This window comes from Ranitomeya variabilis, chromosome 5 (assembly GCF_051348905.1).
Source record: "Ranitomeya variabilis isolate aRanVar5 chromosome 5, aRanVar5.hap1, whole genome shotgun sequence".
In the NCBI taxonomy this organism is placed as follows: domain Eukaryota; kingdom Metazoa; phylum Chordata; class Amphibia; order Anura; family Dendrobatidae; genus Ranitomeya; species Ranitomeya variabilis.
This window is the reverse complement of record NC_135236.1, coordinates 33,180,076-33,206,797: the sequence shown is the minus strand read 5'-3', so window position 1 is coordinate 33,206,797 and position 26,722 is coordinate 33,180,076. Positions and strand designations below refer to the sequence as shown.

Genomic DNA, 26,722 nt, shown 5'->3' with positions numbered 1-26,722 from the left:
CTCTGTAGTATAAGGCAGCACCCCCCACAGGCAGACCCTGTAATATAAGGCAGCCCCCATAAAAACAATAAATAAATACTCACCTCTCTTCTTCCTGGTACCTGCGCTGCTCCCTGCTCCAGCTCACCTCCGGACTGTGGGCGCCGGGCAGTGACATCATCACGCCCCCTGTCCGTGTCGGTGACGTCAGATGCTGACAGGGGAATTATGGGAGGAGCATAGCACTCCTTCCCTCATCAATGCGGTCAGCTGCATCAGCTAGATGCCAATACAGCTAACCCTGCTAAGACAGGTGGGGGGCCCACTGCTGGCACCGGCCCCCCAGCCTGCTCAGGGGCCCATAACAGACACGCGGCAGAAGAGGTAGATCGATTCTCCCGACTCTGCCGCAGAATGTAACTGTATCGGCGCAGTGTGCACGCCAATACAGTTACAGTAGCGTAGCTCTGGGTGGGCCCCTGTGAGCACTGGGCCTGGGGCGATGGCCCCCTCTGCCCCCCCAGTAGCTAAGCTACTGCCAGATGCATAACTCTGTGGGGTCGACGGCGCAGGCGCATCGCGCTTGCGCAGTCTACAAAGGCTTCGGACAGAGTGATGCTCCTAGCATTATATTATAGATACACAATCTATTCTACATACATAGAGTCTGTGCTATGTACAATTTATGCTATATACACACACACAACTTATGCTGTGCAGTTATGGCCAAAAGTGTTGGCAGCCTTGAAACTGGCTCCGAAAATTAGGTATTTCTACTAGAAACCTATTTCAATTACAGATGTTTTGTTATACACATGTTTATTTCCTTTGTGTTTATTGGAACAAAAAAAAAAAACTGAGAAAAAAAGGATAATTGGACACGAATTCACACAAAATCCACAAAATGGGCTGGACAAAAATGTCTCCTTTCCAAAATTAAGGGTAAACAACTTTGTTTCAAGCATGTGATGCTCGTTCAAACTCACCTGTGGCAAGCAACAGAAGTGTGCAATGTGAAAATCACACCTGAAACCAGATAAAAGGGGGAGAAGTTGACTCAATCTTTGCATTGTGTGTCTGTGTGTGCCACACTAAGATGGAGATCAGAAAGAGAAGAGAACTGTCTGAAAACTTGAGAATCAAAACTATTGAACAATATCAGCAATCTCAGGATGACAAGTCTAACTGTAGAGATCTTAATTTTTTTTGTCTACGGTGCAAAAACATAATGAAAAAGTTTGCATTGTAGCTAATCTTTCTGGACATGGATGGCAGAGAAATATTGATGAAAGGTTGTAACACAGGATATTCTGGATGGTGAATAAGCAGCCTCAAGTTCAAAAGAAATTCAAGCTGTCTTGCAGGCTCAGCACATCAGTGTCAACGCAAACTATCCATCGACATTTGAATTAAATGAAATGCCATGGCAGGAGACCCAGGAGGGCCACACTGCTAACACGGTGACATAAAAAAGCTAGACTGCAGTTTGCCAAAATGTACATGAGTAAGCAAAAATCCTTCCAGAAAAGTATCTTCTGAACAGATGACACCAAGATAAAGCTTTTTGTAAAGCACATCAGTCTACTGTTTACCAACAATGGAATGAGGCCTACTAAGAAAAGAACACAGTACCTACAGTCAAATATGGTGGAAGTTAAAAGATGTTTTGGGATCGTTTTTCTGCTTCTGGCACTGGGTTTCATGACTGTTTGCAAGACATCATGAAATCTGAAGAATACCAAAGGATTTTGGGTTGCAATGTAGTGGCCAGTGTCAGAAAGTTGCCCTAACTGATAAGGACATTAAATCTTGAAAACTTGATTGCCCATTTGGGAGATTTCAAAATATTTTAATTCTGTTGGAAATCTCAAGAGTAGGCTAGAAGTTTTGGATTCTGTGAGGGCTATATAACTGAGATAAATTCAATTCACAATTTATACAATAACATGGAATTTATTGAACTGAAATGATAAAAATACAGTCTCTTTATTAGTAGAAAGTTCATACATAATCTGCAAACACATATGAAGCTATTAAGTAGGTTATTTTTTGTTTTTTCCCATTAGATATTCTCTGGAGTTCATATTTGGTCTAAATAACACTATAAAACATTTAGGCAGAAACATGCCGACCAACAATGCCCAACTTGATGACTGAATAGCAAATATCTCCATGGCAACAGTATACTTTCCACTGGCACTAAAATAGGCTGGAATAAAGGATATCCAGACGCTGAGGAAAGCCAACATGCTGAAGGTGATATACTTGGCCTCATTGAAACTGTCTGGGAGTCTTCTGGCCAAGAATGCAACAATAAAACTAAGGGTGGCCAGGAGACCAAGAAACCCTAACATGCTCCAAAAAGCAGTGGTTGATCCTTCATTGCATTCAACGATGATGATGCCGGGCTTTGTGTTTAAATTTTGTTCTGGAAACGGAGGTGAAAGAGATGTCCAGAGAATACACAAAGTAAATTGTAAGAAAATACAGAGTATAATGATTGTATAGGACAACCAAGGACTCGCTAACTTTTTTACTCCACTTCCTGGCCTAGTAGCCATGAATGCAAAAACCACCATGAGAGTCTTTGCTAAAATACAAGATACACAAAGAACAAAAGTCAAACCGAAGGTAGCCTGTCATAGCAAACACTTCTCATTCACAGGATATCCAATGAAGGCCAAAGAACAAAGGAAGCAAAGACAAAGAGATCCTAGAAGAAGACAACTGAGAGAGAAATTATTGGCTCTTACTATAGGTGTCTTCCTGAAATAAAAAAGAAGTCCAAAAATACAAGTTGGGATGCTTGATGAGAAGATGCTGGAGGCCATCAATGCAGCTCCTAGAGGTTCTTCAAAGGAGAGGAATTCTATCTCTTTTTTAATACATCTGTCTTTTTGAAGATTAGGCCACTGATCCCATGGACATTTCATGCAGCGAATTGAGTCTGAAATAGAGCAAAATAGATGTAAGCATTGTCTAATGGCCCATTACTAATTGATGCTGATCATATATTGTTATTATTATTATTTAGTTATATAGCACCATTGATTCCATGGTGCTGCACATGAGAAGGGGTTACATACAAATTACAGGTATCACTTACAGTAAGCAAACTAACAATTATTGACTGAAACAGAGGGGTGACGACCCTGACCTTGCAGGCTTACATTCTACAGGATAGTGGGGAAGGAGACAGTAGGTTGAGGGTTGCAGGAGCTCCGGTGTTGGTGAGGCAGTAGCTTCGGTAGTGGTGAGGAGACAGCAGGATCAGTGCAGGCTATTGGCTTTTCTGAAGAGGTGGGTTTTCAGGTTCCGTCTGAAGGATCCGAATGTGGTTGATAGTCGGATGTGTTGGGGCAAAGAATTCCAGAGGATGGGGGATATTCGTGAGAAGTCTTGGAGGCGATTGGATGAGGAGCGAATAAGTGTGGAGGAGAGAAGGAGGTCTTGGGAGGACAGGAGATTACGTGAGGGAAGATATCAGGAGATTAGTTCAGAGACATATGGAGGAGACAGGTTATGGATGGCTTTGTAGGTCAGTATTAGTAATTTGAACTGGATAGGCTGAGGGAATGGGAGCCAGTGAAGAGATTTGCAGAGGGGGGAAGCAGAGGAGTAGCGAGGAGAGAAATTAATTAGGCAACAGAGTTAAGAATGGACTGGAGAGGTGCAAGGGTGTTAGCAGGGAGGCCACAGAAAAGGATGTTGCAGTAGTCAAGGCGGGAGATGATGAGGGCATGCACAAGCATTTTAGTAGATTGACGGTTGAGGAAAGGACGGATTCTGGAGATATTTTTGAGCTGGAGGTGACAGGAGGTGGAAGGAGCTTGGATGTGCGGTTTGAAGGACAGGGCAGAGTCAAGGGTTACTCCGAGGCAGCGGACTTTTGGTACGGGGAAAGTGTGATGTTGTTTATTGCGATAGATAGGTCAGGTAAGGAAGATCTAGGAGATGGAGGAAAGATGATGATTTCAGATTTGTCCACATTGATATTGAGGAAGCGAGAGGAGAAGAAGGAGGATATGGCTGACAGACACTCTGGGATTCTGGACAGCAGAGAGGTGACATCTGGGCCAGAAAGGTAGATCTGAGTGTCATCAGCATAAAGGTGGTACTGGAATCCATGGGACTTTATGAGGTGTCCCAGGCCAAGTGTATAGATTGAGAAGAGTAGGGGTCCTAAAACAGAGCCTTGGGGGACTCCAACAGAGGGGGTGGGATGAGGAGGTAGTGTGGGAGTGGGAGACGCTGAATGTGCAGTTGGAACGGCATGAAGAGATCCAGGAGAGGGCGAGGTCTTTGATGCCATAGGAGGAGAGGATCTGCAGTAGGAGGCAATGGTCAACTGTGTCAAAAGCAGAAGACAGGTCTAGAAGGAAGAGTACAGAATATTGTCCGTTAGCTTTGGCTGTAAGTAGGTCATTAGTGATTTTGGTCAGGGCCATCTCAGTTGAGTGATGGGGCAGAAACCAGATTGTAGATTGTCAAATAGCAAGTTAGATGAGAGGATTTTGGAAGTGAATGGAAGCAGCAATATTGGGCGATAGCTGGGCATAGCTGTTGGGTCACATACACTACAGACTTCTTTTCCCAGCTATTTCCCTAGCAATCCATTTGTCTGATGAAGTTCTGGGTGATCAGACCAAAATGTCACTACATAATTTCAGATTGCTAAAAAGTTAGTAAGCAACAAGTATATTTCTGCAAATTGGATTGCCGGGGTTATTATGGAGTGGACCCACCTTCACAGAGGTGACTTGTATCCAACCCACAATGGCCAATCTACAGCAGCATAAATGGATTAGTCAATTTTTTCACCTGTTTGGTTGGAAATCGCTCCTTGAGAGCACGGAAGACATTCAAAGCAACAGATGGGTTGTCCTCTTCTCATCACTTGTCTAAAGCCTGGGATACAACTCTCACTGCATACAGAAAAGGGCACCTGTGCAAAAAATATGGAATACATGGAAAAATAGAAATGCCTTAAGATGATACCTCACAGAGGATGATACCATTTGTAGTTTCTAATTGCTGGTCAGTTTAAAGTTCCCTAATGAACCTCGATATATTGAGATTAAGCACATTTTTTAATTAAATACTCAGTTATGTGGACCCTTTTTCTGGTATGGCCATTTGGCTTACATTCTGTATTCAGATATGTATTGTGACATCCAACCTAAAGTTGGTCAACTGTTGGTAATATTTTTTTTAGTTAAGAGATCTATCTCTAAAAAACTGAGTTCTTCCTAAAACATCCTTTTGTTAGTAAGGAGATATTCGAGATATGTCTTGGATTTTTAATGAAAGGAGAAGTCAAGAGTGCTCACTATACCAACGAGGGGGTGCTCTGGAGAAAAATAAGTCCAATATATTTTATAGATCACTCCGGCACACCAAAAATTATGCAATAAGTGTATATTTATTTCAATTCAACAGATAGCGGGATGCCATAAAAAAGAAAAAGCGGTCACAATTGTAGACGTATACTGGTATCCCCAACGTTTCGGCATAAAGTTGCCTTTCTCAAGGGGTATTAAGTCTATCTGAAATTACATAAAAAGAAAATGATATATACAGACAATAATATCAATAAATCAGATGCGCTACATAGCGTCAAACAGGACATATCAATAAAAAAGAAAAAGAAAAACGAAAAGGAGAAAACATCCAATATGAGCAAAATGCAATATGGTACCAGCCATCTGTGTGAAATTACATTTTGCTAAACACCTGTGAATCCATATAATACATATATACATATATACACACATTTAGCATTTATATAAAGGACCTATCCAGCTGTCGGGCATCTCACTAAAAGGTAAGAAAAAGAGAACAGCAGCAGCGGCAGCATGGGCCTCTCATATACATAATACAATAGACAACCAGAGACTCTATGACTCATATAACACGTGTATGTCAGCCATGAGAAAAGCCATACCAGGATTCAATCCTATGTGTGGATAAATAATGAGAACCTTATAAAACGCACTAAGGAATATATAAGGAAATAGCAAAAAATACATTACTTGTAATGTGACCAGTATGGAGAGCGGCTCCCTCTGTAAGGGGAGACAATATGCTGGGTGAGTAATGAACATAAAAAAACCAACATGAAGTGAATATGCAAGACAGAGGTGCATCAGAGTAGTGTGCCATATAATATTACCTTCACATAGTTATAACAGCGTCCGGAACAAGGCTCCAAGAAAGGACAGGTTGCTGTGTGCAGGTGAATGGGGCGTAGTCCGTGCTCCCTTCTTATACGGAGCCGGAGAATGCCGGCGCAGGTACTTCCGGGTGAAGGGTGAGGTGTGTGAACGAAAATGTCCGAGGACAGAGCGGAAAAAGCCGAAGTGCGCCGAGTCAGTGACGGCGCATGCGCGGTGATGGAAGAATCTGATTCTAGGTGCCTCCCGTGTGCTGTCAGGAAAAAAGAGGAGACAAAGCGTATGAATGAACATTGTCTGAACAAACAATGGAAAAGATGTTAACACAAGAAGAGGGGGACATATAAAAGGATTGAACATGGTATAGCTTGCCTAAATAAAGATGTTATGAACACGGAAAGACAACATGGTCCCAATGGCAAACTCCTAGTAGTACATATATCATAAGGAGCTATTTATACATGTAAGGTAAATGTTTCTCTATGTAAGGAAAGAAATGATAGAAATAATAAAAAAATGTAATAAAAGGGCACATCGTGGTTGGAACCCTTATAAGGAACCATATCAGAAGCCAACCTCATACTCTCTATTTAACCCTAGAGGGGACAAGGTTTGTAACGTGTGGATCCAAAAGGATTCACGTTCTTTCAATTTCCTGACCCTGTCCCCTCCTCTGCGGGCCAACGGGACATGATCTATGACCTGGTATTTGAGCTGAGAGATACCATGGTTATGCTGTGAAAAATGAAATGGAATGGGCAAAAGTAATCTAGTTACTACCCAGCATATCCGAGACCGCATTTCCCAGCACAAATCTACCATTAGGCGTGGTAGATTACTTTTGCCCATTCCATTTCATTTTTCACAGCATAACCATGGTATCTCTCAGCTCAAATACCAGGTCATAGATCATGTCCCGTTGGCCCGCAGAGGAGGGGACAGGGTCAGGAAATTGAAAGAACGTGAATCCTTTTGGATCCACACGTTACAAACCTTGTCCCCTCTAGGGTTAAATAGAGAGTATGAGGTTGGCTTCTGATATGGTTCCTTATAAGGGTTCCAACCACGATGTGCCCTTTTATTACATTTTTTTATTATTTCTATCATTTCTTTCCTTACATAGAGAAACATTTACCTTACATGTATAAATAGCTCCTTATGATATATGTACTACTAGGAGTTTGCCATTGGGACCATGTTGTCTTTCCGTGTTCATAACATCTTTATTTAGGCAAGCTATACCATGTTCAATCCTTTTATATGTCCCCCTCTTCTTGTGTTAACATCTTTTCCATTGTTTGTTCAGACAATGTTCATTCATACGCTTTGTCTCCTCTTTTTTCCTGACAGCACACGGGAGGCACCTAGAATCAGATTCTTCCATCACCGCGCATGCGCCGTCACTGACTCGGCGCACTTCGGCTTTTTCCGCTCTGTCCTCGGACATTTTCGTTCACACACCTCACCCTTCACCCGGAAGTACCTGCGCCGGCATTCTCCGGCTCCGTATAAGAAGGGAGCACGGACTACGCCCCATTCACCTGCACACAGCAACCTGTCCTTTCTTGGAGCCTTGTTCCGGACGCTGTTATAACTATGTGAAGGTAATATTATATGGCACACTACTCTGATGCACCTCTGTCTTGCATATTCACTTCATGTTGGTTTTTTTATGTTCATTACTCACCCAGCATATTGTCTCCCCTTACAGAGGGAGCCGCTCTCCATACTGGTCACATTACAAGTAATGTATTTTTTGCTATTTCCTTATATATTCCTTAGTGCGTTTTATAAGGTTCTCATTATTTATCCACACATAGGATTGAATCCTGGTATGGCTTTTCTCATGGCTGACATACACGTGTTATATGAGTCATAGAGTCTCTGGTTGTCTATTGTATTATGTATATGAGAGGCCCATGCTGCCGCTGCTGCTGTTCTCTTTTTCTTACCTTTTAGTGAGATGCCCGACAGCTGGATAGGTCCTTTATATAAATGCTAAATGTGTGTATATATGTATATATGTATTATATGGATTCACAGGTGTTTAGCAAAATGTAATTTCACACAGATGGCTGGTACCATATTGCATTTTGCTCATATTGGATGTTTTCTCCTTTTCGTTTTTCTTTTTCTTTTTTATTGATATGTCCTGTTTGACGCTATGTAGCGCATCTGATTTATTGATATTATTGTCTGTATATATCATTTTCTTTTTATGTAATTTCAGATAGACTTAATACCCCTTGAGAAAGGCAACTTTATGCCGAAACGTTGGGGATACCAGTATACGTCTACAATTGTGACCGCTTTTTCTTTTTTATGGCATCCCGCTATCTGTTGAATTGAAATAAATATACACTTATTGCATAATTTTTGGATTTTTAATGGCCATGGTTAGGCTTTGGTTAGACACCTCTGTTTTTTAAACTATATAAGACAACATAAAGTTATAGTTATAAATTAGAAACATACTTGACCATTGTTGTAGGCCCATAATCCAACACCTAGGTCAACCATGAAGGTGTCTCCTTTAGGCTGAATTGTATCATAACGCCCAACCTTGATGTGTTGTACATTCCCAGTCTCATCTGCTTGCCAGTAAACAATATCATAAGCTGCAGGTGGATCACCATTTTTATCAAAAAATATTTCACTTCCGCTGGTCAATTGTACTCGTACAGCTTGGATGTAATGAGAAAGCTGAAAAGGAGGCAAATATGTTTTTTTTTAAATTGGAGATGTTCACAAATTCTTGAGTAAATCAATCCATCCATTCCAATCAACATTATTTTTGAAGAATCCATTTGTCTCAAAAGAGAACAGCTTTACCATATGTGGCAAGTAACAGTAGGGAGAACTCTGCAAAGAGGAATTGTGGCTTAAGGGATTCATGCAAAACCTCTGATCCCCCGATAAGACACCAACACAACACAATAGGCTTAACCCCTTTTCCCGACACAGCCAATTTTTGTGGTTTTGTTTATACTTCGAATACTTTCAGGAGTTGCAACTTTTTGTTTTTCCATCAATATAGCAATATGAGAACTTGTTTTTTTGTGGGATGAATTGTAAATTTGAATAACACCATTAACTTTACAGTACAATGTGCTGAAAAATGGGGAAAAAATCCAGTGCAGGAAAAATTGTGAAAAAAAAATGCAATTCTGCCAATATTTTTTTTTCAATTATTTTAATAGAGCCCATTATATGCCGCCTCTTCTCTTCTGAGATTTGCACTGTGCCTCAAAAGTAGTTTTCGACCACATATGAGATATTGATGCACTCAGGAGAAATTGTACAAAAAATGTTATGATGCAGTTTTTCCTATTACCCTTTTGAAAATAAAAATAATTGGGGCTAAAAAAACATTTTTGCAGGAAAAATGTGATTTTTTTTTCTATTTTCACAGCTCTATGTTATAAACTTTTGTGATGCACCTGGGGGTTCAAGGTGCTCACCACACATCTAAATAATTTCCTTGATGGGGTCTAGTTTCTAAAATGGGGTTACATGTGGGGAGTTTACACTGTTTAGGCACATCATGTCCAAACATGATATGGCGTCCAATCTCGATTCTAGACATTTTTGCATTCAAAAAGTCAAATGGCGCCTCTTCCCTTCCAAGCCCTGCTGTGCACCTAAACAGTAGTTTTCTCCCACATATCTAGTATGGGTGTACTCAGGAGAAATTGCACAACAAATTTTGAGGTTAATTTTCTCCTGTTACCCTTTTGAAAATAAAAAAAAAAATGGGGCTAAATTAAATTTTTGTGAAAAAAAATAAAATAGTTCATTTCTTCCTTCCACATTGCATAAATTCCTATGCAGCGCATGAAGGGTTAATAAACTTCTTGATCGTGGTTTTGAGGAGTTAGAGGGGTGCAGCCTTTATAATGGTGTCTCTTTTGGATATTTTCTATCATATAGGCTCCCACATTTTTACCACTCTCATAAAGTACAACATGTCATGAAAAAAAACTTCAAAGAGTCACTAGTATCCATTGAAGCGTTCCAGAGTTATTTCCTCATCAATAGAAACTGGTCAGATTTAAAAAATGAGGCCCCGTCATTAACTTACAACATGGCTCGGTCCTTAAGGGGTTAAATAATTTTATATTTTGAATGATCAGACTTTTGTGGATGTCATGGTACAAAATATTTTATTTTTTTAATATCTTTATTTTTAATGGAGGAAACAAATTATTCAAACATTATAGATTTTTTCATAACTTTTTAAAAATAAAAATCAGAAACCTTTCAATTTTCCCACTGGCCACTGGGGCTTTTTTAGACTCTAACCTCCTCTTGTTTCATGAGATTCACAGATATGTTAGATGATATAAACTGACTCAGTACTCATGTTAAAGTTTAACTTAGTTTCATAACATTTTCGTCTGAAATCGTTTTATTGAATAATCCTACCTGCCAGGGCTTCAAGTTGTCAAATATTCCAAATCCTTTATCATTGAGTGGTCTGATTGTCTTATGATATATGTGAAAGTCATGCAAAGCCTCAGCTATAACATAAATGGCAGCATAAAGGTTATGAGCTCCTCGTAAGCTGGAGACATCGCTGAAGCTGTTGTAGATACTCTTCAGGTCTTCCTTCTCAGCACACATATTGATAGAGTTATTGAGTAGCTCAATATTAATTTCCAGATTGAGAAGTTCACAGTCATAAACCCAAGTTCCTCTTGATCCTTGAAGTAGATGAATACTGTTGAGATATTGTTGAAAATTGGGAATGACTGAGCTGTGGAAGGAAAACCCGATAGAATCTGAGAGTATAGAAGAATATTTACTATCTGATAGTAAAACTGATGTAGACCAAGCTTCACTAGCTACAAAGATCTTCCCAATTACATTTTTTTTCACCATCTCATTTAGAAGAGGAACCATTTCGACATCCGTGGAGAAGATTACAATCACTTTCGCAGAGGACTCTCGAATGACTTTTGTGAGATACGGAGCATTCTTATCCTGACGACTATTCAAGATGTATTCCGTAAAGGCCAAACAGGCTCCAGCTTTAAGGAGTTCTTGCTTAATGACTTGGATACCTTGCTGACCATAATCTTGACTCAAGGCTATTAAACCAACCCAAGTCCAATTAAAATGCAACACCAGTTGAGCCAGACCCTTGGACTGAAAGTCATCATTAGGGACAGTCCTGAAGAAGGAAGGAAATTGTGATCTGTCACTTAGAAGAGCACTTGTTGAGTAGTGGCTGATCTATGATGAGAAAGAAGAAGGGGTTCCATGGTTTAGTCTTACAGTGATAAGAGTATGTCAATCAAAACAAGAATGAAGAGGTTTAGTTGTATTTCTAAAATTCAATTAATAATGGATACTGTGGAGATGAAACAAATATAGTCCTATTCTTGCCTTAGACTTTATTCAAGCAAGAAAGTATTGAACTGGATTCCTGATGCCTCTACTAGAAGAGATGAGGAACCAGAACAAGGGCTTGTTTACTCTTATGTGTATTCTGAACATTATCATTTATGGAGAACATATAATCAGTGAGGTTTGTTAGGTTTTCTCGGATTCTATCAATAGGAAATAGTATGATTGGATCCAATATCAGCTCTAAACTGTCCTTTCTTGAAACACTGAAGTCAATGATTGCAGGAGAACCTGACTGTACTGAAGTACATACAGTATCATCTACATCTTCTGAAGCCACTCCAACTCATTATGATACATTTTACCCTTGTAGTCTCTTCATATGTTCTGTTTTTCCTCCAAGTTTAGCCTTCCACCTACATGCCATGGATGAATATAGGGAGTGAGGGAAGGTGGCCACACTTCATAAACCACCACCAGAATATTATGTTATTTTTATTTCACTTTTTATTTTACAACTTAAGGCTATGTTCACAAAGTTTTTTTCAGATTTTTTTTAGAGCAGATTATCTCTAAAATTCTTTAAAAAAACACTTCGAAAACTCCTTCTAAACTTCTCTAAATAATGATATCGGATATCCACTTTGATGTTCATATGTAGAATTTTTTGAACTCTTTAGTTTTTCCTGAAGACGTTTTAAAAGATACCTGGTAGAGAAATAAATGCATGTCACCTGAATGCTTGTAGGCTAACTGAGCATTTCTTCAGCATCTTCTCTGGGCACTTCAAGCCTTTACTCCCAGATGTTGCCAATCACAGCTTGACAGTGTCTGAGACCGCTAAATCAGCTGCCAAACTGTGGTTGGCAGCATTTAGCAGAGGATTCCCCAAGAGAGGATTCTAAAAAAATGCCCAGTTGGTCGGCAAGCAGAGATTTCACATAATGTGCTAAAAAAGCAACTAATGTGAATTTTTCTGCAATCGAATGACAGCACAAAAAACAAAAAGACAATCAAAGTCAGTGGAGTTCAAGGATTTTTATAAGATAGTTAACTCAATTTTTTTGCGCAACTGATAGGTCCCTTGGACCTCTTTATTGAGCCAAGATCTTGATGTGCGCATGCGCCATCTACGGTGCCATTTTATTGAATTCCACATGACCAGTGAAATCAAAATGCGCACATTGCGCATGAGTCTCAAAATATTCTGCGTAATTTTAACTTCAACCCCAGTCCAGAGATAGACATACAAACTCAATCAGACTTCGTTAATCTCTTCCCACCTCTACTAGTTTTTGTCTCTCGTTGATTTTTTCATCCTTGATTTCCAAAAACCTTTTTTTTATCATTAGAGCTTTATGAGAGCTTCTTTTAAGTGGGATATTATTTCATAATAACACCACTTGATTTATTTTATAATGTATAGATAATAAATCTGTCAAACAGACCTGTAGGTGGACCATACGCCACGATACAGAGGTCACACACAACACTTTGCTCTGTGCACAAGCCCTAAACTATTCTGAAAAATGCAAACCAATGTGATGGAGAATCGTTCTTCTGAGTGGACATTACTAACCCAGTTGCTAGAACTAGATGTCCAGCTCTAAGCTTGAAAATCATATGTAACTCTGTACCTCTGCGTAATGCTCCCATTTATTTAGGCGTTGGTGGGTTCGGGGTAGTCTCCTGCTGTTCTGCCTCTTCCTTCCTAACTAAACTTCAGCTCTGCTTATTCAGATTGGACTCCATAACTAAGCAGGAGGCCAAAACCACCAGGAGTTCTGTGCAAGAAGATCTATTACAGCAAAGAATAGATTATTACAAGCTATGTAACCCGAAATAGTAGCATTGTCAGGCAATACCTGTGGGTATCTGTACAGACCAAGCATGTGAGCCATCAAAATAGAATAGGATGATATCGAATGTCCAATAATGGCAGCAATTGATGGTCCTTCATGGCAGGAATAATTGGGGATCCCTCTTTCTTGCCCTGTCAGCAACATCTGAGTCCCATCCAATTCATGGTCCATAGCAGCACAGGAGTCATAGACCTGGAACCCCAAGGTAGTATTTGGCAAGAGACTTGGACTTCTATTAATTTCCTCCACAGCAAAGCGTAAGGCCTGGAACTGCTGCAAAACCTCAAAACTAAACCTTCAAGGACAAAATAGAACATGATTTATGGCTCAAAATGTTTCAAGACGTTACGTTTCAGAAATCAGGAAAAATGCATGAACATAAAGATAACTTAAAAAGTGACTGAGAGTCTTAGTCATTGATGCTGACAATCTATAAAATAATAGTAAATGTATAAATCAGTTAGACAACTTTAATAAAACAGGATGGCTACCCTACAACCACAAGAGGGTCTTCACAAAATGGATTTCCCAACTTCTAAACAAGGGTTATGGTCCAGGTTTTGCTTTAGTCATTAGGTCGGGAAAGGAATTTTTCTGCATCTGTTTGGTCAAACAGATGATACACAGACTTTTTTATGTCAACATAATACCATGGGATAGTACAATCTGATTTGGATAACCCTTTTTAGGCTGAACTCGCTGGATTCTAACCTTGCTCCCAGAATATTCAAAGTTCTAATTTTTCACATTTACTACAGACACAAATTGGTTATCTGGGACTTTGATAATTTTTTCGGAAGAGGCTTAGAACTTACTGTTGCTAACTGCCTGCCTGCTCTGCCCTGTCATGATCTGATACGGCTCAGAAGGTGACTTTCCTGCTTGAGCAGCTTTTTCTTTTCCAATCTGCTCTGTAGATAGGGCATCACTGCTGACGTCATGCTGATTCACACCCGGCTTCCTACAGTTAGGCAGCGAGGAACCGGCTGTGATTCAGACTCACATCAGCATTGACGCTGTCATGATCCAGGACAAGGTTGTTCCTTTTTCGTCCTGGTCAGTTCAGGGTTAATTTAATTTGCCTCTCTCTGATTCTGGGGCAGCTATTTAGTGATGGTACTTCCTGGGTTCGGTGTCGGTGACACTTCCATTCACTCGGCTTGAGCAGCTGACCCAGATTACTCTGCTATAATCGTTGTTCCTCTGTATGTGTGATCGTTATTGTGTATGACACGGTTTGACCCTGACTTGTGCTTCCGTTTTGGTACCGTTTAGTCCTCTCTGGTTTCCTTACCCCTTGGCTCGTCCCTGACTAAGCTCCCAACTTGCCCTCTGGTTCTTATGTTCTCGTCTGGCTTCTGACCATGCTCACGTCTCGTCCTCCGTATCCCACGCTCCTGTCTGGCGTTTTGCTCCCTTGTTCGTCTGACAGCGTTCCGTTCTCTCCTTCTCTGTACCGCTGCCTCTGCCAGCTTAAGTCCTCCCGGATGCTTGCTGGCTTCGCCTCCATCGTCTCCTCTCCAGACACCGTGCTCCCCGCCAGATCTCGGGTCCCGCTCACACTTCACTTTGTGGCATCTACTCAACTTTCCGGCTGGTCTGCCTCCTATGACCATCCTGCAACGCCCCCTAGGCAAAACCCCCTGTGACACCAGCTGTGTGTCATTACAGATGCCCTGTCGACAGAGGAGAGCGGAAAAGAAGAAGCTACACTGTCGACGTGATGTCACCGGAAGCAAGAGAATTGCCGACAGGAGCAGTTCGTGACCATTCTGAGCTAGCAGTATTCGCCACCGGGTAGATAGTTAGCAACTACCTGCTGGCAAGTTCTTAGCCCCATGTGCAAAAATAGTCAAAGTCTTGGATGTCTACTTTAAGGCATTTACAATGCTTAAAAGTCACTTTTCTCTTATCGCCTTGCGGTATTCATTGGCGTCTTTTGTGGCAAACTCTTCTAAAGAGCCCACGTGGTTTATGAATTATGCATGAAAGAAAAAATGCTCTTTATTTAAGTCTTTAACCTGTTTTGTGACTTTTTAGAACAAAAAGTTGAATGATCCACTACAAAATTTGAGCCAAAAATCATGCACACATAAAATCATTATAGAGAGGACTGAGTTATAGCTGAAAAGTCTAGAAACCCTAACCATAATGATGAAGATACAAGTAAACACATAAAATATGAGGTGCAAATTAAGCCTGCACATGAAAAACGAGAAAAAAATACTGAAAACAAAACAAAAAAGGCACTAAAATCCCTTGTCTCTTGTGAAATAAATGTCTTCCGAAGAGTGTCTTGTTAACTTCCAACAATGTCTCCCGACGCTATCTGCTACCAGGTCTACACCAGGCCTACACCAGGCCTATAGTCTGCTCTACTGGGAAAACACATGTCATTTTTGAAGATCTACCGGAAATAAGAACATTACTCACATTCTGCAGTCTCCTTGTGGGGGTCTCATTGTGAAATCAATCTCTGGAAATTCTTTGTCAAAATGGATAGGAAGGATGACTCCAATCAGCACACTTCCACTCTCCCGGGAACCAGTGATAGTTAAGCCCTGCAGCCTACACCCATCCTGATCTGAACGAGTGGCTGGCATTATGTAGGACAGGATAAGATGCCACAGAGACCAGTATACGTGGAGTATCAGCCTAGAATAATAAATATCGGAAAACCTACAAACAAAATTCTGATATATACTGTAGACATTTCAAGTTGGAGATGCCCAGAGCACTAAGATAACCTCTACAGTACACAGCATATACCGATGAAGAAGTAGAGTTTCTCACTGAACTGTTTTCATACAATACATGTACTACTGACTTAGGATAATGTAGTAACCAGAAATAACTTTAGATACTAATGGACAGCACCTGAATTATGACTCCTTCATTTTTGCTCTTGTCTTAATGAAGATTTTGGTCACGAAGACAAAGCTTTACAGCTACATATACTATGTAATCAAAAGGGTAAAATATTAAATGACATCAAATGACCTAGAAACCATAGGTCCTCAAGAGTCATGGTGTCACGGTTCCACCCTCCAGTGTGTCTGGTATGCAGTTACTGACAGCTCAGCCATCTAATCTGGTACAGGGGCATGCTCAAGCTGTCAGTACTTTAATTAACAGCTTAGTGGTCCAGTCTGGTGCAGGGGCATGCTAAGCAGTCAGTGTAATGATTGTTAGCTCAGCCGTCCAATCTGAGCCTGGGAGGCATCGACTGTCTCCAGGTGTTCATTGTCCCAGGTGATTGCCAAGCTACTTAACTTGGCTGTTTCTCCCAGACCTTTTCCAGATGAACATTCAGCTACTGTGTGGTTTGTATCTGTCACGACTCCCGGGTATTACTGTTGTGGGGAGAGCTATGCACCGCAGCAAGGGAGCTGAGAGCAGAGCGGCGGGGAACTCACCGGGTAGCAAACAGGACCTGCACTATGTGACAGGGAAGGAGGTGGTCGAGGGTGGCGCCAAACGCTGGGGTGCACAGGAGATGATATACACTGGAGAGTAGTTAAATGTGCCAAGATCAAAACCAGGAGATAATGAGATAACCAAGGGGTGAGGCGGAGGCATAGTCAGAAAGGGAGCCAAAGGTCAGAAAACCAGAAGAACAAGCACGGAGCGCCAAGCAAGCAAATGCAAACCGAGCACACATTCAAGGGGTCAGACACACAGACTAAACGAAAGTATAGCTGGCAAGGAATCCTAGTCTGGAGTGTGTATAAATAACTCTGCCAGATCCAAAGAGAATTCAGCAATATTAACCCTGAGAGAGCAGGACATGAACCATGTCCTATACCATGACAGTATCCATGTGAATTGTGTTGTGTTGGCAGATCTTTTGTTGCCTGACGTTGGACCTCGTTCTGACCATCCGCCTGTTTAACCCCTTGTGCTCTTATCCACTATCCTCTTGGTATTCTGACCAGAACATTACCTGACTACGCCTTTGTCTCGTCCTTCGATTTATGACGTACCTTCCTGGCTTTTGACTTCAGATTCCTTGACTATCCCATCTCATGGCTTGGCAGTGAGAGGTGACTCATTATCACACATGGGCTGTTGGGCAGTGTAAAAATGGACTAGCACTGTCATAATATTAGTTGAGAGTTCTAAATGCAACCAGATCAAATATCTAAGCAGAAACTAACCTATTTTTAAGGTATGAGAAAATTTAAGAAAATACTCTCAATAGTGGCAAAGATAATGCATTAGAGAACCAAGACCCTATGTGCAGGAATAAGCCAAAGTATGGACCAAATAATCCATTAGGACATGTGAGCTCCTACAAGATCTGTGTCCATGATTAGGTTAGAGAGGGGATGGAACCCCACGCGTATCGCCACTAACAAGTGCAGCTTCCTCAGGGGGAAAAAAGACTGAATATACAGCCAAATGTTGCTAGTGTATATACCAAATAAATTAATATAAAATTACCTACCAGATAGCAAAACTAGGAGCAGATGGTATCAGCATCATGAAAATGAGAAACACAACGCAAAGAATATTTTAACAATGTCAGCAGAAGTTCTCAAGCAAGAATAGTAGATAGGAGCAATACCGTACCAATGTGGTATGAGAAGGAATAGAGCATGGGGGCAAGGAAATGCATATGTATATGTATAATCAAATTGTCTAATCACCCACAGATTATAAGTTTTGTTAAAGAAAACAGTATAGAAAAACAAAAACAAAAATAAATATAGAAAAATATATGTGTAGCAAATGATCAAAAAAGTTGGTGAAACAACCATTGCCAATAAAAATGTCATATATGACAATCATATACATGTGTTAGGACTGGCGGAACGCACCAAATAAGAATAATAATAATAGAGAATATGAGGTGCGTTCGCAGTCCGGGGTCCACCATGCAGAGATGACACCTGCTGCTCTGTAATGGCGGACTATATGGCGGTGTAGAGAAAATACTCACACGGGTTAACTTCACCCGGTAAGAAGGAAGCGAACCCTGTTAATCCACAGAGACGCGATACCGCGCACAGAGTGTAGGCTAGAGTCACAGAAGCCTGTCCCTAGACTCGGGAAAGACTTCCTACATTCTACACCGCTGCCGTGGTGTCAGGGAAGAAATAAAATAACAATTTACCACACAAGAGTGCGTACAGCGCCGCACTGGCGGGCACTGCAAAGAGACACTGTAACGTGTGCTGAGTGTGCAGGTTAGCACTGTCTGGCGCTAGGTAGCTTCGACCATTCGCGAGCAGTCATCAACACTAGGGATGGGAATGATTCGGAGCTATCATCCATTGACAGTCATTCATCTACACACACACGTTAGCAAGTTTACACCTTTTATAGCAGTAGCACTCCGGGACCTTCCAGATGGTCCAATAGGAGCCGCAACAAGACCTGAACATGTGACCCCCGACCACCAATGGGAGGTCGTCCCGTGGGCATGCTCAGTATGAGAAAAGCAACACAGTCCCAGAAAGGCCTGCTCGCTGCTGATCAGTACTGGCTACTGGAAAGGCAGCAGTAACCAGTCGCACAGTATCAGCTTGAACCAGACACTGGGACCGACGTCTCTGCTGAGCAGTTTCCACTGCAGCTGGAGAAGAATGGGAGACCGCAGTGAACATGGTTCGAGATTCCCCCTGTGCAGCGGCGGGAACTCGACACCTAACAACATGTGATGGAAGTAGTATTATGAGTATTATCCCCTGAACAACATAGTGCGATATGTACATAGACAATAGTAAGAGGATGAAGACAAAATGTCATATGGCATCCAATAGAGAACCAGTGATAACATGAAGAAATCTTAAAAAGAGAAAACAAAAATTTTAAATACTGAAACATAAAATGTGAACATGCCATTCAGTAAGATATCTGTATAAATAGCTATGTTTCCTTGTAAAAACCCACATACAAAAGTTCTTCATTAAGACCAACAGGTGCCAGGCTATAAATGCACTTGGATTCACGCTGTAAAATGTCCCTTGTAGCCGAACCTGCCCTGATTGAATTACTGACTGATTCAATACCCATGACACAGAGACCTTTATTGCAACAACCATGATGGTTTAAAAAATGGTATGAAATAGATGAAATGATCTTGTCTTTGTCCTTTCTCGCTGTAGCTATATTGGAAAGGTGCTGCTTAATGCGTCACCAAAGTTCCTGCTTTGTCTGACCTACATAGACCTTTGAACAAGGACAAATGAATGCATATATGATGTTACGACAACTGAAATATGCACGAGAGCAGATGGGTTCAGGACAATTAGGGAGAGTGACGCTCTTTGTTGCTGCAATAAGTGGGCATATTGAGCAACCACCACATAGAAATGATACTAAGAGATCTGTGCTCAATCTTTGGGTAGAACGTCAGACGTGGCTACAAGAAAGTTGGTCCTTTAGGTTCCTGGACCTCTTGGCCACAATCTGAGAAGAAAATGGAGACAATTTAGGTTCACTGAGAAAAATGTCCCACCTTTTTTAAGGATATCATAGATGTCACTCCATTGGTTATTAAATGATGTAATCAAATTTATGGCCGTAATGGTTGTCGCGTGCAAGGCTCCAAGATCTTGTGCCTATCGCTGTGATATGAGTGTTGATATGCCTACTATACAACCCTATGCGGGTGGCCCCTGGCCAAAAATCTCTGTGACATCTTGTGCTTGTGTCCGAAAATCCATAGTAGAAGAGCTGCAGAGTCTCCTCAACCACAAGAACTGGCCCTTGGATATGCCTTTCGTGGTGGACGATGAAAACTTGTATAGTGCAACAAATTATTGTTAGCCGTGGTCTTCCGAAATAGAGAGGTGTTTACACAAGTATCAGAAAGAGAGATCTTCAGATCAAGAAAATCCACTGCAGGAGAGGAAATTTGGGAGGTAAGTCTAATGTTTTAGGGGTTATCATTCAGTTGACTAATGAATAATTCACATTCATCCAACGTACCAGTCCAGAAAAACAGGATGTCGTCAATGTAACAAAACCATCTCAGCACATGCATTTGAAATATTGGTAAGTAGTATATATGGGTTTCCTCCCACCAACCTATACAAGTAGATTTGCATATGATAGGGCGCACCTAGCACCCATAGCGGTGCCATACACCTTGCATGTCTTGGAAAACATGCCTCTCATTTTTGGGACGGGTGTCAATCGCTGATGGCTGATGGTACAGCAATTTAAATGTCAACTGTCTACAAAATCAATAAAGATCCTTGGTAACTTCAAACTTATCCAAAGTATCCATGGGAGAAAACTAATGTCTTTTAGATAAGAGATTCTCCTCAATCACCATGAGTACAAGTGAAAACAAGTTAATAATATGTAGATTACCTTGGCAGGGACTACCACCAAGAGTAGGAATTACAGTAATATTTCTTGTTCCGAATCGTATTCCTCTTGTGCGTTGGAGACCAATCCCTTTTCCTTATGTTGGCAAAATTTCTTGTTACTTGTCTTGTTACCATAATGTGTCCACTTAAATGCTCTGTCATTCTCAAAATCCATTTTAGCACGTTGAAATGTGTTTCTTTTTCCGCGAATGACATCATTCTCAAACTGATTTATTGTGATTTTAAGGCATTGCTTGAAGGACAAGACAATATTCCGCATGTCAAATGAGGCTAACTCTACCTCCCTAATCTTAATGTCCTCCCTCAGTTGTTTCAACGTGTCGTGTGCAATGAGCATGCCTATGATAACCAAGGAACATTTGTGTAGACCTGTCTCCCATGTCTTTCTAAAATCACAACCAACCTCCCAAGTCGGGAAAATCTGAACCCTCAAACCATGAGGAATTAAGCCATGTTTAATATTTTCCTCCAAACTTCTGATGTTCCACCAGGTTTTAGTAAATGCATTGTGCAAATTAGTGATTTCAATTAACAATTAATGAAAGCCATCATCAAGAGCTGATATATCCAAAACAGCCGGACCAGAGCCAAAAACATTGCACACCTGATCCTGACAAGCGTCTTCTCTGGATTCCAAATCCATGAATCAAGAAAAATGTAATACAAGTCAATATAAATGCATGGGGTGCCACCAGAAAAACTACTGAATTAACGGTCGTAAAAAACTATCCAGGACAAAAAAGAGGCAGAAAGAATTACCATATATACTCACATGTAAGCTGAACCAAGTATAAGCGAGGCACCTAATTTTACCACAAAAAACTGGGAAAACTTATTGACTCGAGTAAAAGCCTGGTATGCATTGTCTCTTCATACCCATCCTGGTATAGATGGCCTCCTCATCCTTATCCTGGTATACATGGTTCCCTCATCCCTATCCTGGTATGCATGGTCCCCCTCATCCCTATCCTTGTATGCATGGCCTCCTCATCCCTATCCTGATATGCATGGCTCCTCATCCCCATCCTGATATGCATGGCTCCTCATCCCTATCCTGGTATGCATGGCCTCCTAATCACTATCCTTGTATGCATGGCTCCTCATCCCCATCCTGATATGCATGGCTGCTCATCCCTATCCTGGTATGCATGGCCCCCGGCAGAAAAATATTAAAAAAATAAACCATCCTACCTACCGTTCCTGCATTCCCTATCAGTGTCTTGTTCCGATGCCAGAAGCTGCAGCGTTGGGGCGATCACGTGTGCCCACTACTAAAGGGAATAAATATTCACTGCACTCCACGCCCATGGGCGTGGAAAGCAGTGCATATTCACTGCCTTAACTAGTGGGCACATGTGATCACCCGGCCGCTGCAGGAAGCCGGCAGCTGCGACAACTGTGCCCACTGAAATATAGGCATAAATTAAATTTATGGGATCAAATAACTAAAAATTGTCATGTGCATATGTATTCACCCTTTTACTATGAAGCCCCTAAAAATTTCTGGTGTAAGCAATTACCTTAATAAGTCGCATGCTTAGTGACAGGATATCCCCTGTGTGCAATCTAAGTGTCACATGTCTGTTAGTATATACACTTTACTTTTTCTGAAAAGCCACAGAGGCTGCAACACCATTAACAAGAGGCACCACTTACCACACCATGAAGACCAAGGAGATCTCCAAACAACACCATGAAGACCAAGGAGATCTTCAAACAACACCATGAAGACCAAGGAGATCTCCAAGCAAGTCAGGGACAAAGTTGTTGAGAAGTACAAGTCAGGGTTGGGTTTTAAAAGAAAATCACAAACTCTGATGATCCTCTGGAGCACTATCAACTTCGTTATCATCAAATGGAAAGAACATGGTGGCACAACAAATCTGCCAAGAGAGGGCGAAAACCAAAACTCACAGCCTGGGCAAAGAGGGCTTTAATCAGCACAGAGACCAGAGGTAACCCCGAATGAGCTGCAGAGTTCTCAAGCAGAGACTGGAGTATCTGTCCATTCGACCACAATAAGCCGTACACTCCATCTCGGGAAAGACGGACCCTACATTGCCCTTAATCTAGGGAAGCCCTAGGGTTCCTCCTGAAGATGGAGAAGCCTGGTTCTCGTACCTCTCTGTGCTATAATGAAATTCTATGCAGCTTACAACCTCCCTCCAGTAAGGAAGGGGCAGGAGTATAAGGGGTAACACCGTCTGGACAGACAGTGGCAAACCAAGGGCCATTTAAATGACCAGCACACAGGATAAAATACAAAGGGAAGATGGACGCATAGTAACAGGGCAGAAAAGCAAGACAAAGGATCGTCAACAAGGGGAAGTAAGAGGTATTCACACTAAACCTCATGCAACAATCTCAAGATGAGAAGAGAGACTCTCCAGAGCAACCTTCTCCACTGAAGGTCAAGAACAGAATGAAGACTCTATAGCTGGCATAGAGGGAAGACAGACACAGGTTCATATAATGGAAGGGGGTGGTTCCAATAAGCAGCACTGCCAATAGATCACAAGGAACTCCAAATCATTTTCCTGCCACAAGAATCCTGTTAACTCATAAATGACTGTGAGGATTTAAAGAGAACCTGTGTTCAGCTAATCGTCATCATCTTCTAATCTCAAATGTACCACAAATACCAGCAGAGTGTGGCACATTCATGACACTGAAGATACAGACATTAATCGTAGTTAAAAGTGCCGAGGTTAGGTCAGGAAGGGCACATACACAATAGTTGATGGACTGAGGCCAGGGATAGGGAAGTTCGGGCTCTACGGTGAACAAGTAAAAGGTCAGCATGGACAGCAGATGGGTGGTCCTATAAGGGGGAAAGTTTAGTTGGCCGGAGGAGCAGTAAGATGACCTGTAGGGAGATTGTAAGCTGGAGGATAAGTAAAGAATGAGCTGGGAGATAAATGTTCGCGAGGAGAACTCCACACAGTAGGTAAGCCAAGATTCCTGAACCAGTTCTAACAAATCCTCTTTTCTGCATACAATATTCTTTCCTTCTCATACTCGGGGACACACATTGAGACATCTCCTGTCCTTCACCAATTCTCTTATACCGGCCACCCAACACTCATGTATAAAGTTTTTTTCTACCACATTAAAACACTAACACCATTCATGTTCTCAATACCTCTGGGCTCACAAAGACTGCCCACCATTTTTCCTCTAATACAAAGACCTCGGGGGAGTAAATAGATATTTTATACCAGGAGTTCTCAACTTTTTTTTAGGTCTATGCCAAAATGTAAAATGTATGTCAATTTGAAAATTACTTGCCTACTATGCATTCCTCATCTCTATGGACTTGTACACCAGTAATCCTGTCTCCTTTATATCATACCAGAATCCAGAGCCAATACAGTGGCCATTTTTACCTCATCTCCATCTTCGCGGCGAAGTTTCCCTCTCATCTCTACACATTCAGCCTTTTTATACACATATCAGTATTCCCCAGGTCTCACAGACTCGTCCCTTGTTGGTAGTTGTCTGTTCCTATAACTACCTGAAATGCGCCTCACCTGGTTAACCATGATTAGATCACTCAGCGAGAAATCCCTGACCGGGAATTGTAGAGAAAACTGCCAGTATGATTTATTTCTCCATGGTTAATAGGACAATTCCATTTTCTTTTTTTATATTTTTCCCTTTAAGGGAATATATCATTAGAAAATTAACTATTTAAATAATGTTTACGGGTTAAAACCCTGTAACTTTTTGCCATATTACGATCTTTATTAACTACTTCTGGACCACCCAATGATTTTAAACATCCGGGTGGTCCCGCTCATAGTCTGCAGAAACGTTCTAAAACATTAATGCACTGTAGTGCAGCTGTATGCCATCGTATAACTGCAGGAGCTGGGATCCGGCTGTCAGAGACAGCTGAACACCCCGCAGAGAACCAACCTTCAATTCAACCGCAATGTCCAGCTATCACCCAATATCGCTGCTCCCATTCGCTTCCAAACTCCTGGAGCAGCACGTCCACGCTGAACTTTCCTCCCACCTCTCATCTAACTTGCTCTTTGACAATCTACAATCTGGTTTCCGCCCCCATCACTTAACTGAGACAGCCCTGACCAAAATTACTAACGACCTACTTACAGCCACACACACAGAACTTAAAACACATGCTAAAAAGGAAGAAACAAAAGTTTATCAAATAGAAAGAGGGAGGCATATCTAAAGAAGAATATAATGCCATCTGCAGAACCTGCAGGGCACAAATCAGATTTGCTAAAGCTGACAATGACATAAGGCTTGCAAGAGATGTCCAAAGCAATAAAAAAGGATTTTGGGGATATGTCAGAAGTAAAAGAAAAGTCAAAGATGCTATAGGATGTTTACAGGACGGAAATTATGAAATGGTAAGAAAGGATGTTGAGAAGGCCGAACTTTTAAATTCCTATTTTGCATCTGTTTTCTCTCAGAAAGGAAATGTAACATCAACTGATCTTTACTGTCCTATTAAGGGAATAGAAGAATCCAGGATATCTATAAACAGAAAGACAGTGAGGAAACACTTAGCTACCATAAATGAATTCAAGTCTCCAGGTCCAGATGAATTACACCTCAGAGTACGGAAGGAGATAGCAGAAGAAATTTTTGAACCACTCTCCAAAATCTTTGAAAATTCTTGGAGAACAGAAGTCCCAGAAGACTGGAGAAGAGCAAATGTTGTTCCTATCTTCAAAAAGGGGAAGAAGGTGGACCCAGGGAAATATAGGCCGTGAGTCTGACGTCTATACTTGCAAAGATCTTTAAACAAATTACACTGGTCTACAAAAAAAAATAAAACATTTCTGGCATGGACTTTAAGAACAGTTTTAGACTAATTTGAGGGCGCTGAATTCAAATCTGATCTTATAATTTCTCTATCACATCATGTTTTTGCGCTACAGGTATATAGCCCATTTTCAAGAATTCCATGATAAATATAAGTAGTGTATGAAAAGTGCCGGTTTATACGGTTCACTAAGGTAAATTTAGTTTTAATTTAGTCTCCCAATAAATGTGAGAATATCTTTCTTTTCTTTGACCATGCATAATTCCCATTTGTTATGATAACACCCTTGTTTTCTGTGCTACTGGGACAGTAGAGCTACAGCAGAGCATTGGGTGAAAACTGAATGGCCTCAGCGACAGTTTGGCATCTGGTGATAAGAATGTCATCCATGATCCTCTAGTGGATAGGAAGGACATTGTCTTTCCTCCCTTACACATAAAACTTGGATTGATGAAGCAGTTCGTCAAAGCTCTCAATCACAGTGGAGAATGCTTTAACTATATATGTTCAACTTTTACTGGTCTTAGTAAAGAGAAGAAAAAGGCTGGAATATTTGATGGACCTTAAATAAGAACACTTATGAGAGACCCAAATTTTATCACATCAATGAATGAGACAGAAGAAAGAGCTTGGAATGCATTTTTTTATGTGGTGCAGAATTTTCTAGGGAATAAGAAAGCAGACAACCATGAAGAGATTGTGGAAGAGCTTGTGCGAAATCTTGGATGTAGAATGAGTATCAAGATTCACTACTTACACAGCCTTTTGGACTTTTTTCCAGAGAACCTTGGGGATGTGAGCGAGGAACAAGGGGAGCGTTTTCATCAGGACATTAAAACAATGGAAGAACGGTATCAAGGCCGGTGGGACTTACATATGATGGCTGACTATTGCTGGAGCTTGATGAGAGACAACCCAGAAGCTGTACATCACAGATCAGCCAAGAAAAGAAAGTTCAAATAACTGCCATTTGTCATTCATCTGTGCGCCATATATATGTGTTTTTATTTTTTGCAGTTTAATTCTGTAAGTATATTTGATTTGCTGTACATAGACTTTGTAATCTGTGTTATTCCTTGATTAAAAATATACAAAATGTAGCACCGAAAATCAAGTGTTTTTATCATAAAACATTAGGAGTAATTTTCATCAAAAATTGAAAATATCTCGAAATCCTGATGTGATAGCCAAAAACGGAGTTCATATTCGTAATCAGCA

General features: G+C 41.1%; 1 protein-coding gene across 1 annotated transcript; it reads right to left on the bottom strand.

The window, feature by feature from the left end:
• Nucleotides 1–1,967: 1,967 nt before the first annotated feature.
• LOC143773265 (extracellular calcium-sensing receptor-like) lies at nucleotides 1,968–16,234 on the bottom strand. Its single transcript, XM_077260758.1, has 6 exons — nucleotides 15,797–16,234; nucleotides 13,367–13,658; nucleotides 10,578–11,387; nucleotides 8,628–8,855; nucleotides 4,801–4,924; nucleotides 1,968–2,926 (listed from the first exon to the last, which is right to left on the bottom strand). Exons 1-6 carry the CDS (start codon nucleotides 15,964–15,966, stop codon nucleotides 2,619–2,621), a joined length of 1,932 nt encoding a protein of 643 aa, XP_077116873.1. The 5' UTR covers nucleotides 15,967–16,234; the 3' UTR covers nucleotides 1,968–2,618.
• Between the last annotated feature and the right edge of the window lie 10,488 nt (nucleotides 16,235–26,722).

Bases quoted from the DNA above. Each gene is read 5' to 3' on its own strand.
- LOC143773265 (XM_077260758.1), bottom strand. From the start codon at position 15,966: ATGCCAGCCACTCGTTCAGATCAGGATGGGTGTAGGCTGCAGGGCTTA. The intron at 13,659-15,796 runs GTGAGTAATGTT...TTGTCCTTGAAG, and splicing joins CCACAAGGAGACTGCAGAAT to GTTTAGTTTTGAGGTTTTGC. The intron at 4,925-8,627 runs GTATGTTTCTAA...TTTTTTGCACAG, and splicing joins GGGCCTACAACAATGGTCAA to GTGCCCTTTTCTGTATGCAG.